The 16,118-nt window shown below is 32.2% G+C and overlaps 2 protein-coding genes across 3 annotated transcripts; both read left to right on the top strand.

Moving 5' to 3' along the window:
- The first annotated feature begins 397 nt into the window (after positions 1-397).
- Positions 398-2,404, top strand: LOC107862242 (gibberellin-regulated protein 6). Its single transcript, XM_016707748.2, has 3 exons — positions 398-747; positions 951-984; positions 1,919-2,404. The coding sequence occupies exons 1-3, from the start codon at positions 649-651 to the stop codon at positions 2,098-2,100; spliced, it is 315 nt and encodes a 104-aa protein (XP_016563234.1). The 5' UTR covers positions 398-648; the 3' UTR covers positions 2,101-2,404.
- Positions 2,405-10,006: 7,602 nt separating this feature from the next.
- LOC107862243 (probable arabinosyltransferase ARAD1) lies at positions 10,007-13,797 on the top strand. Of its 2 annotated transcripts, XM_016707749.2 has the most exons (3): positions 10,008-10,284; positions 10,595-11,810; positions 13,111-13,797. In XM_016707749.2, exons 2-3 carry the CDS (start codon positions 10,860-10,862, stop codon positions 13,636-13,638), a joined length of 1,479 nt encoding a protein of 492 aa, XP_016563235.1. In that variant the 5' UTR covers positions 10,008-10,284; positions 10,595-10,859; the 3' UTR covers positions 13,639-13,797. The 2 variants fall into 2 exon arrangements, with proteins under 2 accessions (XP_016563236.1, XP_016563235.1); XM_016707750.2 differs by having other exon boundaries at positions 10,007-11,810.
- Positions 13,798-16,118: the final 2,321 nt, after the last annotated feature.

Here is a 16,118-nt window from a genome sequence, read left to right as displayed (position 1 = left end):
GTAGTTGTCATTAATTATCTATAGTAGTTATCTACAGCAGTAACTACTTATATTTGTGTCTAAATAGGAGATTAGAATCTGACAGAGGAAGAGATAGAAAAATATTATCATTGTTTTTTATATCTGGAAATTTGTCCACTCTATATGAACTTGGTTATTGATTAATATAGTATTTAACATTCTTGCACTTTATTTAACCAATAAAATTTCATTATCTATCTCTTGTGCACCCTAGTTTCTACCAGGATACAATCTTACAAATTGCAAGGCACACTATATTGGTAAAGTAGGGGATATGACAGTTACTGACCCACAAGTGGGGGATAGAATTAGAAGCTCAATGCTTAAAGAGTTAAAAGTACATATAGTAAACAAAAGAACAACACACATTCACATATAAAATGAGCAAATGTCCCCATTGAGCTTGAGGGGCATAATAGGAAGACGACTACAAATTCAGATCAAATCTTTATAGCATCTTTTACTTAAATAATTATTTGATCCCATCAAGCCAAAAGGGGTCTATTTATAGTCCAAACTTCATAGCACTTCTCATCACTCACTCTTACATAAACACTTCACAAAAAAAAAAAAAAAAACTCTCTTTGTACTCTGTTCTTTTGCTTTCTGCTTAAGCAAAAATCAGCAATGGGGAAACTAGTTTCATTTTTCCTTTTGGCCCTCATTGCCATTTCCATGGTTGCAGCCACTGTTCTTGCTGCTGATGCCCAGTACCACATTGCTCGTGTAAGTTTTCTATTTTCCTATAACGGTCGCATTCTTCAAAAATGTTGTTGCACGACCTGTCAGATCTTTTAAATTACCTGTCAGTTTTCTAACATTTTTGCAATGTCCGCGCAACATAGTTTTTTCTCAATGATTTTTATTCCACATTTTTATCCTGAGATTTTGTTTCTTTTATTCTAACAAAAACTTGCTTATTATTCCAGTCAAGGTATGGTCCAGGGAGCTTGAAGCCATCACGTAAGTTTTTATCCCCCTTCTTCTTTGATTTCATTACATTTACCTAATAAAGAATTCATTTTTAACCTTAAGTCATTAAAATATTGAGATGAATAGTGTCAGAAATCTTTGTCTGGGAGGAACATTTACAAATTCTTTCTCGGAATAAAAAATTCAGCAACTCCATAATAAACTTAACCAGACACTTAACTACAGTTAATTAAGTGTCTGATTGCCTCCGTTTTAAGTGAACGTTCCAGTATGTAACACTTAATAAATATTATGTGTAGCAAGCAGTATATTCCTTTTCATAGTAAACAGTGGTCTCTGCTTATTTTTTATTCCTACATGATACTCCTTCCGTTCATTTACAGTGTGCTTTAACTCTTTTCACGTCAATTTAACCATAAAGAATAAATCCAAAATATAATTTATTAAATTTTTTCTATTTATGTAGATGCTTTCTGAAATTTGAGCAATAGTAAAAAAAAAATTATAAGAGTATAGCGAGAAAGAATTATCAATATTATCTTAATTTTTTAAAAAAAAAATTACTGTAACTAAAATAATAACAATTAAAATGAAAGTGAGCCAGTACCGTTACAGCTACTCTGCAACTTACTCTAACCGGTAAAGTTAAACAGTAGCCTCGAAGTCTCAGCAAAATAGCTCAGTTTCCTATCACATGGTAAATTTGTCAAACTTAACCAATTTCGAGAACCACTGGCCTTTTGCTCTGTCCTTATTTTGACCAGTCAATTTTTACCATTAATTCATCAGTTAAAAAGAGCTACTCTCTTCGTTTTAATATGGGTGGGTGTGTTACTTTTCCTTTTACTCCCGCTTCAACGCAATATATTTATTAAGATCATAACATTGAAAAGCTACATTTACAATGGAGGGAGTATTATAGTGTATAATTGACTAATTAATCATCACTGTATGTACTAAACAGAATGCCTGCCACAATGTACGAGGAGATGTAGCAAGACACAGTACCACAAGCCATGCATGTTCTTCTGTCAGAAATGCTGCAAGACATGCCTATGTGTTCCTCCTGGTTTCTATGGAAACAAAGGTGTTTGCCCTTGCTACAACAACTGGAAGACCAAGGAAGGAGGACCCAAGTGCCCTTGAAACAAAATTTTAGTACCAACATTAATGCTACTCTAATAGGTCACCCTAAGTTAAATTGATAATGTTGTTTGTTGGTCTTCTTGTTCCCATTACTGCTGGTATATTTGTATTGTCTGAATCATGCCTTTTTTTATTTACTTTTTGTGTTCAAAGTGTTGCTTTTACTCTTATCTATGTAATATGCTCCTTTGGGCAGAATACTTTTGTTTTGTCCTATATGAGAGCTGTTTGACAAATTCTTTTGTTGGTCTCTATTGTTATGTTTTTACTCTTTTCTAATACATAACAATAACCGTCTTGTCCAGATTCCTCTTTTGGTCCTATTGCTATGCTTCATCAAATAACTTTTTTCCAATTTTGTTGGCCTTGGGCTGCAACTCTTGTTAAGTTTTGTCTTAAATTGGCCCAGTACGAAAGGCCTGTCTTTTATTGGGCCCACTTGCGGGTAAATTTGGGTTTGAAAACTGGTTGCCCATAAGTCCATAATTGACACTATTCCATGTCTCTTTATGATGAATGTTGACTGGATATGTAAAATTAAAAAATAAAAAGGGACAATTTTGGTGTACAATAAATTATAAGTAATATTTTTATGACTATCTCATTAAGATTAAGATTAAAATAAGCAAAAAGTTAACTTATTAAAAAAAAAAAAACTATACAGCTAAATAGATTTTAGGATAAATGTCATTTCCTTGTACAATTACGCAAAGTGGATTGTTCGAAATTAAAAGTGAGGGATCAATTTTTAGTCACATAACTTTATAATAACTAGTTTAATTGTACCCGTCTTGTGCGTGTACCTCATTTTAATGAATTTAAACATTACATTAAATAGAATATTTATTTAAATAATAAAGATGAATATAATAATTAAATTTAATATTTTTTGAGTATGTAAAGGTGAAAAATTTATTTTTTAAACCTTATTTTTATCAAAAATATTTTTAAAAGTCGTTCGACATTTATCTACCATCTGTAAATTGCAACAAAATAATACAATTATAGAGACATCAAAATAATAAAATTAAATCTAATCTTCATGCATAAAAAATTTTTCAAAGTCGTCTGACACTCGTCTACAACCTGTAAACAATAACAAAATAATACGATAATAGAGATATCTAAATAATACATTAAACCTAACATTTACATAAAAAAACAATTCAAAATCCACCAACATTTATTTATCAACAAAATAATACGATAAAAGTGATATCAAAACAATACAATTAAACTTAAATTTTATGCACAAAAATTTCTCAAAGTCGATCGAGATTCATCTACGAACTGTAAACTACCACAAAATAACAAACTAATAGAGATATTACGATAATACAATTAGACCTAACCTTTACCTAAAAAAAAATTTCAAAGCCGATCCACATTCATCTAACATCTGTAAATTAAAATAAAATATAAAAACAATACAATTAAACCTAATTTTTACACAAGAAATTCTTCAAAGTCAACCGACATTCATCTACGACATGGAAACTATAAAAAAAAATATAATAGTGATCACAAAGCTTCAATTTTTTATCCAACTAATTCTTATTTGAGCGAAAATTTTGATCCTAAAGAATGATTTTGAATAAAAACAAAGAAGACATGTTGAATTCTATTATGGTGACAAAAACAGTGAGTAATTTGAGAGTTAGAAAATCAAGCATCCACCAATCTAAACATGGAATCGAATCAAGTTAGATGAGCATCAATCATATTCTTTCAATAGGCAAATCGGTTTGCTCTCTAATTTAACGTACATCTCAATTCCTTAATGAATAGAATACTATTTTACGAGTATTTTTCTAACTGAACAGTAGAAAGAAAAATATTAATTAATTCTCCTACCATATATTGTAGGAAGTAAATATTAATTAACTCCCTTACTATATATTTTAGGAAGTCTAGTTGATATTATAAAAAATTATTAAATAATAAATTTTTAAAAATAGTGAAAAGACAGTTTTGTCTAAAGAAAAGTCTTTTTAATGAAGGGCAAAAAGTTCAAATCACTTTTGGTTTTCACACTTTTAATATATTATTATAGATATAGATATAAATATAGATTATAGATTATAAGGACTATGATCTGTTATTATTCTGAAGAAAGAAAATTAAAATTAAATACTTAAAAAATACTGAACATAATATAAAAGTCCTAGCAGAGACCACCAACACGATAAACATTACTGTATAATTTGAAAGGCAAAATCACTAATTGCAGATAAACAAATCGGGTTACATATCATCATTTTTTTTATTTGATTTTTATTTTTCCTAGTTATTTTTGATAAATTAAGAAAAGATAATTTTTTCCTCATATTTTATCTTTAATATTAATTATTTATTCTCTAATTCATTTTCCAATACCTATTACTAAACATCAACTAATAAGGGTGATAAGGTAAAGCCATTATACCAATTACTATTATTTTCTCTATAGGTGTGTATCAAGTCGAAATGTGATAAATAAATCGGAACGAAGGAAATATTTTCTTTCTTTATTATGCTCTGAAAAACTTATAATGCTATGTTCGATCCACAACACGACATGATTTGTCCTCATACTCGGGAGTTGGGACATTTGAAAAGTCGCTTTTTTTTTTATGACCCGAGCTCACAATCACCTGGTCTCTACCATATCACTATTTATTTTCATTAAACGTGTTATCTAATTAATGTTGAATCTATGTAAAAAGAAATATGAGTAAATTTGAAGGGGAAAAAGTAGAATCAATTCAGTTTCTAAGACATCCAACATTTGAATTCCGATGAAGTTGCTTTTTGTGAAATTGTGAAGATATTTTCTAGATGACAGTGGCACTAATTGCATGAGCCAATGACTCCACCCATCTCTGTTACAATATTCTTCTTCTTTTGTCTCTATATTTGGTGAACCCACCATTATTATGTCTCTCAAATCAGGTTAACGAGTTAAAACTACGTGAACCAACAGTTTGTTTACCACCATCTACACATAATCTTTTCAATTGGGATCAATGTGTATAACTATTTAGTGAACATTTCAAATCAGGAGTGCTGAAGTTTTTCTAAATTTTGAGATGAAAGGTTCTAATAAGAAAATTTTATTATGTGCTCGGGTATAGATCACGACATATTCATATGCTACACATATGATAGGAAGATTGAAGAATCGACCTTGCCTTAATAATATTAGTACAAGTCTTTCGAAAGATAAATGTGCATTATCTTTCTTCACGTTAATTTCCAGTGTTATGAGAAATTTTTTGAAATAAAAGAGGTTATAATTTCCTCGTCCTATTTTAAACTGTATCTTTAAATTTTTCCATTCTTACTAAAAGATTATAAAGAAAAAGTACAATTGCGTAGTTATATTTATTTATTAGATGGTTTTTTATTTTTTTAGATTTGAGCGAGATTTTAAAAAGAATTACTTCATTAATCTTAAGAGTATGGTTGAAAATCATCACCAAGTTTAGTATTGAACTCTTAAGTAGCAATGTTTTTGGAATAATTTTTTAGCTAAAGCAACCGTCAAAAATCAAAATGAAACCGGAGAGTAATTTGGTTACTGATACTACTATGTACAAACGCCCATTGGAATATCAAAGAACAGTTTCACTAAAACACGTCATACTTTTTTCATTCCATACAATTAGATTTTTTGAAAATAAGTGGAGTGGAAACAAACATAAATTTCGATGGAGCTTAATTAGAAAAGATATTGATATTTTATTTAATTATTAAAAATTTTAATTTTAGGTTTGTCAAGATACAATAATACATGATTAACTCCTAATACATTTTGTATTCAATGAATATATATATATATATATATAATTGTTTCTGATATATTTTTTCGATTTTGGATCTGTCGAGATACATATACATTCAATAAAAATATATTTTTTTCTTTATAAATATATATAATTAGCTTCTTTTTTTTTAATTTTAAATTTATCAAAATATATAATTAGCTCTTTATACATTGAAAATACATAATTAATTAGAATATTTGTAATTACTCCCTCCGTTCCACAATAAGTGAAGTGTTGAAGTTTTTTTTAGTGTTCAAAATAAGTGAATGGTTCACAATTCAAGGTAGATGTTGGAATTTTTTTTTTCAAATTTACCCTCCATTAAATGTGCATTAGGAGTGATGTATTATTATTAAGGTTTTGAAATTTGAAAAAGGTAAAAATGGAAAAACATGATAAATTTATGTTTTTGTTATAAAACAAGAAAGATTAGAGAAGAAGAAGAATAGAGAATAGAGATTAATTGTTATTTCACTTGAGGGATGAGAGATCATCAGGGATTGATTATACAATGAACAAAACCCCACTAGGAAAATACTCCTAGTTTCTGACTAAAAGACAGATACTTCAAATACTGATAGATATCAACTAGATCTTATTAGATCTTGAAAGACATTCACTATAATGTAAATACATTTATAACACTCCCTCTTGAATGTCTAGATATATAATATGCCTCGTTAAAACCTTACTAGAAAAAATCCAGTGGGGAAAAAAATCTAGTGAAGGAAAAAGAGTACACATCTCTAACAATACGCATATAGGCTAACTCATTAAAAACCTTACAAGGAAAACCCAGTGGGACAAACCCTTGTAAGGGAAAAAGAGTACAACGCATATTAACTCGTCCTAATGAGAACATCCTTAAACCTTTGCATCCCGATCCTGTGCACCATCTTCTTGAAAATTGCAATTTGGAGGAGACTTGGTGAACAAATCAGCCACATTGTCACTTGAACGAATCTGTTGCACGTTAATATCATCATTCTTTTGTAGCTCGTGTATGCAGAAAAGCTTTGATGAAGTGAGCTTCGTTGTATCTCCTTTTATGAATCCTCCATTAAGATGTGTTATGCATGTTGCATTATCTCCGTATAAAATTGTGGATACATTGTCACATTTCACACCACATTTTCTCGAATGAGATGTATCATGGACCTCAATCATACACGTTCTCGCGTTGCTTCATGAATAGCTATAATCTCAGCATGATTCGATGAAGTGGCTACGATAGATTGCTTTGTATATCTCCAAGATATGACAGTATCTCCACATATGAACACATAGACTATTTGAGATCGAGATTTATGCGGATTAATTAAATACCCAACATCAGCATAATCAATAAAATCGAGACTGCATTCTTTAGAATAAAACAAAATCATGTGTTTTATCTCATTCTAATGTCTCCTAGTAGGAGCAGAAAGATACCTTGCTAACAAATTAACTGAAAAGGCTATATCAGGCCTTGTAGTATTTGCAAGATACATGAGTGCATCAATTGAACTAAGATATGATACTTCACAACCAATCTAATTCGGTATATTTCTCATTTAAAAAAAATATTCTATTGTTTTTGAAAACTCTCCAAGAGTTTCAACAATATTCATACCATAAATTTATCCCTTATAAGGATAATAAACAAGTTTCCCAGAAACTTTATATGCTTCAGACATTTTGAATCCTTTAGGGATTTTCATATGGATTTTTGTCAAGTGACAATATCAATATGTGTGACATCTTTAAGTGTCTGGATTGCAAATCAAATAAGCATTATGCTTACTAAGATGCATCCTTTCATGTCACTTGATAAATGTTTCTACGTCAGCATGCTTAAATTAACGTAGAAATTCAGATCCTCATAATCTTTCACAATATTACGCCAATTTTGTATCAAAGATATCGTCGACGGTTTCTCATTTTGTATCGGTTCGCAATATGACATAATATTTTGAGATCTCATCTCTTTATTATTTTCAGGTACCTGAACCTATCATAAGATTTAATGAAGTGTTATGTCGTAGGCTCTTCGAGATCACATTGCCTTCTTATTATGATTATTTGCTCCTTGTTTTATTTGGAACCAATTAGTCTACCATGTTTCATGCATGCATAGACTTTGTCCTTCAAGGACACAAAATAGGAGCACTTGCAACTTAAATATGAGATATTTTTGACATATGACTTGAATTATCTTATGAATAAAGATCTTATGATAATTCTTAATATATTTCATAACTGCTTATAACCTCCCCTTATGTTAGGAAGATTAGCATACATCCTCCATCTTCTTTGAGAAATCCATCTTTGTACCTTCTTTGAGAAAGCCATTTTTGTGCATCATGGTATATTATTTAATCGTATACCGCACATCAAAACTATTAGATGGAATAGTTGGTTCCTGACCTTGAACCAATTGAGAGGGAAGAAATAATCATAATTTATTGGTCTAATGCATACAAATGCTATTGTATGCAACATATCATATTTCGGACCAATACAAACAAATGCTATTGTATGCAACAAATGAAGCTTTGTTCTCATAGCAATGGTTTAATTATTTATCGAAGGCATTTAATGTCAAACCATCATCATCAATGCAAGATGAATTGTCTTGATTACACAATCCGAAAGTTATGCTCTTAACTCAATGTTATTGAGCAAACAACTTTATTAATGTCAAACTGCAAGTTGACAATAAACGTATAAGTGATCATCTCAAATTGATGCATCTTAATTGATCACATTACTGTGAACAGACTCATATTCACCTTTTATATTTTTTAGATTTTAAGAAACCGAATTCCAAAATTAGTTGGTCCAACCAACGTATCATGAGAACAAGCAACATTAAAGTTCATGAAGAATTTTCGAATTCTTCAATATTTGTTTAATACTTAATATGCACATCTTTAAGATGTCGCAATCGTTCATGTCAACTTATAAACTTTTATGCTAATAAACTCCAAGTTTACCATGGCATGTGCTTTTTACTTTAGTAAATTTCATATTTACTATTACATTAATAAATTAACTCCAAGTTTACCATGGCATGAGCTTTTTACTTTAGTAAATTTCATATTTACTATTTCATTAATAAATTTTAAATTTACTAGATTTCAAAATTATTCTTCTCAGTTATCCTGTCTCTTTCGGAGGTGGGTTGTGATATCATCATAATCAAGTGCACGTTTGTATTGAAACAATCGAAATCCTCATTCCCAAAAAATGAAATATAATCATGCCTTAAGTCTATCAAATTTTGATAGCTTAGAACCTCTTTCAAAATATTGCTACTTTAGGAGCAAATCGAAATCGAGACATACATATGATCTAGAGAATTTTTCTCTAACATATCTTATAATCATAATACGCGTGCGAAAATATCATCACTTTTGATTATCATTATCATGTTGTTCCTCCTAGCACATTAGTGACTTTACCTGTTTACCATATGGTTATAAGGTTGCTTCCACTACACATCTCAAGTTTTAAATCCAACCCTTAAATATTTTCTCAGTTCTCCACCCTATTAAATTTTACGTCTTGGTAATAATGCAAGAGAATCACCTGAGTTTGTCATTATTTTGCTAAATTATCCCGCATAAAATATTATATGCATTCCTTAATTACAGCCATTTGAACCATTGTCGGCCTAAACTTTAATAGATAGTTAGAAATTCGTGAAGATAACGTGTTATAAAATAAGAAAGAATAAAAGAGAAACATAGAGAATAATTGTTATTTCGCTTAAGGAATGAGAGATTATCAAAGATTGATTATACAATGAACAAAATCCCTCTATTTATAAAGGAAAAATACCTTTAGTTTCTGACTAAAATACAGATAATTTAAATTCTGATAAACATTATTATAATGTAAAAATATTTATAACAATTTTTTTTTTTTTTAATATGTATATCAAAATTTAACAATTGAAATAAAATAAGTATATAATGGTAGAAATTTACGTAAATCTGATAACTCAAAAGTGTATGTTATGTTATGTTATTTTTTCAAAAGTTACTGCTAGTAATAATCATGTTATTGGCTTACAGCGAGCAACTAACCTCTCCTAACTAATGAATCACGTCATTGGACCCCCAAAAAAGCAAATGTTTACTGAAAATCTACCTTACCACAAAATCTTCACCGACTATCATCTCTACTAGCTAAGTTTTAGTGGTTTTTGCAGATTTCTAGAGGATTTGCATATAATGGGGCATTGACTAAGTGAAAAAATATTAAATTCAATTAAAGTTTAACTTATGAAATACTCCTAACTAAAATACTAGTATAGTGCAGCTACAGTCCAGTAACAGTTCTACCATTATGGAATTAGGTTTCATCTGAACCTAACATGTTAGAGCTTTAACAGGTTGGTATTTCATCTTTCTACTTTTAGCAGTCCTTTTTACCTTCCACTTTTTGAACATTAATTAATCTTGATTACCAAAAAATGAAAAAAGATTGGATTTTGAATTCTCCCGTCTATTTTTTGGTTTCTTTGTGTTCTTGATGACCCAAAAATGAAAAAGATTGGATTTTGAATACGCCAGTTTAATTTTTTGTTTTAGTTTTCTTGATGACCCAAATGAGAAAGATTGGATGACATAGTTTTGCTTATATGTGGCTTTTCTTTTGGAATTTCAGCTGCTTTTGTTGTGTTTTCTCTTTGATGTTTGCAGGTAGATAGGATTATTTGCTTCCTCTGCAGTGTGAGAGCAGAATTTGCAGTAAAAGAAACAAACTTTAATGGTTTGAATAGCTAAATTTGGGGCTGAAAATTGCCACTTTACCAATTTTTATTATCAGGGAATACTTCAATTAATTATTTTGTTGGATTTATGGAAGTAAGTGAAGTCTGTTGAATGTGTAAATTCACTACCTTGGAAGTATTTGAGAGTTCTTGAAAAAGATTATTCTGGTCTGGTGGATAATTTATATTTCACCATGTGTTTGATTCCTGATAAAAGCATGTTACCTTCAAGATTTCTGTTCTGTCTAATACCCATTTCTGTTATCCTTCTGATAATTTCTTCAGTGTCCCTTCTTCAGTTTGCTGATAACTCTTTCATACCCAAATCAGTTTTTAGTTTAATTCTTGTTAATAATACTTCAGTTTACTTGACCTCAACTAATGGGGAATCTAAAACTCCGATCTCGCCTTTTGAATCTTCACATGAACAAATACTGAAAACTCAAAAGTCAGCTTGGCAAATTTCCAACGGTGGATTAGGAATTGGGAAATCTTCTTGCCCAGAACAAGCTCTTCTTAAAGTGTATATGTATGACTTGCCCCCTGAATTTCACTTCGGGCTGTTAGGTTGGAAAGGAAGTAAGGATGAAACATGGCCTAGTGTTAGTAACCCGAGCCAAATACCTTCGTACCCCGGTGGCTTAAACTTACAGCATAGCATTGAATATTGGCTTACTCTTGATCTTCTATCCTCGAACTCCTCAAGTATTAATAGACCGTGCACTGCCGTCAGAGTGCTGAGTTCAAGTGAAGCAGATGTAATTTTTGTGCCCTTCTTTTCGTCGTTGAGTTACAATAGGCACTCTAAGGTTAAAGGGAAGGAAAAATTCAGTCTCAATAGAGTGCTGCAAGATAAACTGGTAGAATTCTTAAAAGGTAGAGATGAGTGGAAACAAAGGGGCGGAAAGGATCATTTGGTCGTGGCTCACCACCCCAACAGTATGTTGGATGCAAGAGAGAAGCTTGGTTCCGCCATGTTTGTACTTGCAGATTTTGGAAGGTATGGAGCCGAAATAGCAAACATTGAAAAGGATGTGATTGCTCCTTACAAACATATGGTGCAGACAATAGATGCTGGGAACTCGCCTTCATTCAGACAACGAGATATATTAGTTTACTTTCAAGGGGCAATTTATAGAAAAGATGTAAGTTTCACATCTGCTTTTACCTGCAATTGATGAGTTAACTAATTTGTTTATGATATTTCTATTTCCCATGACTCAAGAGTTATGCTTTAATCTAAACTATAATATAGTCTGCATTAGTTTGTGAGGTCCAAGGTATTTAGTGGCAGTGAAACTTGAACATGAGAGCTAGATGAAGTTTTCTCAGGTCTTTGAAATGAAATAGGTCCAAATTGAGCGAAAAGGAAGAAGTGAGGATTCATATAGCTGAATTTAACTAACTTGGAATTGAGGTGTAGTTGTTGTTTTTATGGAAAGTAGTTTCAACCAATGTTTCCTCACAAATATCAGTGTGGAAGAACGGTACATAGCTACAGCTTTTCCATTTCAGACAAAGTAAAATGTATATTTTGCCTGTTTTATACTCGAAGGAAATTACCGTAAAAAACAGTTTAGGAGACTTATATAAAACTCCTCGTGGAAGCGAATTTCTTTCAACCATGATATGAATTACCGATCAATAAGAGTCATCACAAAACAGAAGAGTCCCTTGATTTCCACAACCTAATTCCCCCCTTGGAATAAGTAGGAAATTTACAAACTGTAGTCGTCTTTTTCTTGATGGAGAACATATTTTTCCAACGTTTATGTGTGTATTTATAAGGAATTGTTTTAGGGTTTAAGTGGAGGATTAACTAATGGGTTAATAGGATTAGCTCCTCTTATGGGTGGACTAGGTCCAGTATCATGTGCTTGCTCCCTATGCTACTTAATCGACTTGGGTTTTCGCTTTGTATGCTCAGCAAGTTATTTGACGTGTGGCATGCGTTATTATATTCTGACCTGCCACCTCAATATATTGGTTTTTCGTTGAACTGTAAGATTGAAATATACTACACACCGCATTCTGAAACAGAAGTGAAACTATTATCAGGGTCCCTCCATCTTTTTCTCCAAGTGTGATATATCTAGTAGAATTTTGATACCCGGTCCAGCATTCGAAAGTTGCTAACATTTAGGTATTACAAGGACATAATAGATCTCATTTCCTTTTTAAGATATCGAAAGACAAATGTAATAGGGAAATCCCAGGTTGACTGCAGTTGGTATTGTTACGATGGATGAAAAAAGAAATGGAGAACTGTAGTTGACGAAGAGTACGATGGTTACGACGATTTAATGGCCCCTTATGTTGATTGTGAAATGTCAAATAAAACACTGAAAATTTCTTGTTTATGTCATTTGAAGCTCAAAAAGAGTATTGATTGGTATGCAATAAGATTGAAGTGTTTGATTTCTTTTCTTGCACATTTAATACCAGGGTGGAGAGATTCGTCAAGAATTATACTACCTTCTCAAAGATGAAAAAGATGTGCACTTCACATTTGGAAGTATCCAAGCGAATGGTGTCAGGGATGCTGGAAAAGGAATGTCCTCATCCAAATTCTGCCTGAATATTGCTGGAGACACTCCCTCTTCAAATCGTCTCTTTGATGCCATTGCTAGGCACTGTGTTCCGGTGATAATTAGCGATGAGATTGAGCTTCCATTCGAAGATGTTCTTGATTACTCAGAGTTTTGTGTGTTTGTCCATTCATCTGATGCTGTAAAGAAGGGGTACCTTCTGAACTTTCTTAGAGGAATGAAGGAAGATCAGTGGACCAAAATGTGGGAAAGGATAAAGGTGATCAGCAAACATTTCGAGTATCAATATCCATCCCAAACTAATGATGCAGTGGATATGATTTGGCAGGCGGTTTCAAGAAAGGTGTCATCGATACACCTGAAGGATCACCGTAACAACAGATACCACAGGTTGCAGCTTTTCCTCAAAGACCAGAGTGTGTGATTATTTATGTGAATTGAAACATTCATCCTGTAGTCCTAGGAGATCAGATGCCAGGTTGAGCTGGTTTCTCTATTTTGCTACTTGAAAATGTTTCTGTTGTAGCCAATTTTCGAAACAATTTGTAAATTCTTTATATTAATGATTGCGAGTTTTGTACCACTCTACTGCCTGATAACTAGGCTTCTTTTAAATCACCAGGATTTACCACTGACATAAGTGGAATTGTACAACATAAACGACAAAGCATGATAGTTTCTGCAACTCTTTAACATGTTAGTACTAAAAGAAAACTAGTAAGAGGTAGTCTTGACAATAAGCACAAGTGCGGTTGAGACGGAAGATTACAGTCAACAGCAAGATCCACATAAAATTCCATTTCATGGTACATGCAAGAATTACTGGTGTTTAAATATAACATGATATTTATATGGTCAGAAAATATAAAACAATCTGTTGTGTATGACAGTGAGCATTAAAAACCTAGTGTCTTTCTGTTGTTCTAGCTTTACATAACACATGAAGTTGTTGCTGCTTTCAGTAAAAACTGCTAGTCAAACAAATGATAGTGATCAGTGTCACAGACCTAAAGAAATCCTCTTGAGGATGCAGAATTTCCTACCCCATCCTCAAGTTTCTCTTACCAAAAGAAAGCAGCTGTCTGTTCTTGTCTTCGTGAGTCTTGAAACGTTCATCCCTGTTGCTTTGGACACACTGTCAACACTTATTATGGATGGGATCTGATCCTCTCCTCACTCTTCTTTTGTTTGATTGATTTGGATCAAAGGTCATCGAAGGTGCAGGCGCTATACTGAGCTGTGTACGCAGGTCCTGCATGACAGCAGCCTTTAGAATCCGCGAACTTCTCAGGAAAGATAAGTTGCCTTCTCCCCACCTGAGAGCAAGATCTATACTTCTCAGAGCAGAAGCTGTCTCTGGTTGAATTGACAAGAACCCAATACAAAGAACTAGGACCATCACCCTACAGGAAGGACACAACATTTTCCTGCACTTGGTCCAACAGAAGGAACAAAAGTGTTTTCTTGGCAAAGACTATGATGAGAAAATGAGAGATTTTGTCTGTGGCTACACACTGCATATCCAAGACCAAGTGCCTGTACATATAAACTTGTGTTTCATCTTTTATGGGATTTGCAAGACTAAAGTTACCATAAAGCAGGGAGGGTCCCGAGACAAAACATCTATAGAAGTTTTAAGATTCACTTCAATCATAAGCCTGCCAATGCTGCAAGCAATATAAGGCTGTTATATAAGACACTGACAGGTTTGAATAAAAGTGAAGTTGGAACACCATTCTTTGAGCCAAGAATCTATACATTTGTTCCCTACATCCCTTTCATGCTTTGCCCTTTTGGACCAAACAATGACCAGACCAGTCTTATTGAACTTTATGCCAACTCATCTGGTTATGATCATCTGTTCTTAAACTTCTAAACCAACTTAATCTTACTATTTTACTACTAGCTTGACAAAGCCTAAACACATTTGCCACATTAGTTACAATAAGAAAGGACTAATTTCACGTATAATCGCTGAACTTTATTCACTTCACTAATAGTTTCCTCATTCAGTTAGATAAAGAGAGACAATGATCAAGCTTAAGGGGAGAATTTGATAATTATAAAGAGGGTTCGATGATTTTCTCTTTGGGAATTTTAATTAGATTTTGATAAAAAGAAATGTCCTAATTACTAGATTTAGTTAATGAGGCAGCCAAAGCTGAGATTTCAACAGTAGCAAGAAAGCCAGATAAAGTAATTAGTATTGGGCAATGTGAAGAATAGAAGCCTCTTGGAAAAATATAATATGAATCCAAGGGCTTGCTTTAACCTAAAACTATACTTTATACTTTAGAATTCTAAATCAAAAAATACAAAAATGGCAGTCTTGGTTCCTTGTGCTTAATGAGTTGCCCTTTATGCTTTTCTTCGGTCTCATCTTTAATTTAGATTGTGCAATTTCCCTCCATTCAAAATTCTTGGACCTTGTCAAGCATATTACTCTTTCCTTCTTTATTTATCTTCCTTACCCATTGTGGACCATCGTTTCTTCCCTTTTCCTTTTTTCCCTTTATCTTATTCTCTGATTCAGAATTTGTTCTTCTTCATATTGCCCGTTGTTGTGTGTTGTCTCTATCCCATGAAAGAATTTGCTCCTCACATATTAATAAGGTTCTCCCAATTCATGATATGGACGCTCCAACTACAGAAAACAGGACAATTATTTCATAAATATCATCAAGAGTATGATAATGAGCTTCCTATTATACTTCAAGTAAATATTGAGCCAGTTTACGAAGATAACATTGCATGTTAGCAGTATTAAGACGCTACATTTGAGTCTGAACATCAAGCACACATGTCCTTTTACTTAGATATATAGCTTTAAATTTAATAAATTAACCAGCAGGCATATAACAGAACCAATCCAGAGTGCCAAAACATGACAGAAATTATAGCAAG

Source organism: Capsicum annuum, chromosome 3, assembly GCF_002878395.1.
Source record: "Capsicum annuum cultivar UCD-10X-F1 chromosome 3, UCD10Xv1.1, whole genome shotgun sequence".
Taxonomy (NCBI): domain Eukaryota; kingdom Viridiplantae; phylum Streptophyta; class Magnoliopsida; order Solanales; family Solanaceae; genus Capsicum; species Capsicum annuum.
Note: the sequence above shows the minus strand (reverse complement) of the source record. Positions and strands in the feature narration are given on the sequence as shown.

Excerpts from the sequence above, each read along its gene's own strand:
- LOC107862242 (XM_016707748.2), top strand. The coding sequence starts at position 649 with ATGGGGAAACTAGTTTCATTTTTCCTTTTGGCCCTCATTGCCATTTCC. Across the intron at positions 748-950 it reads CCCAGTACCACATTGCTCGT|TCAAGGTATGGTCCAGGGAG; the intron begins GTAAGTTTTCTA and ends TTATTATTCCAG. Across the intron at positions 985-1,918 it reads AGGGAGCTTGAAGCCATCAC|AATGCCTGCCACAATGTACG; the intron begins GTAAGTTTTTAT and ends TGTACTAAACAG.
- LOC107862243 (XM_016707750.2), top strand. The coding sequence starts at position 10,860 with ATGTGTTTGATTCCTGATAAAAGCATGTTACCTTCAAGATTTCTGTTC. Across the intron at positions 11,811-13,110 it reads GGGCAATTTATAGAAAAGAT|GGTGGAGAGATTCGTCAAGA; the intron begins GTAAGTTTCACA and ends ATTTAATACCAG.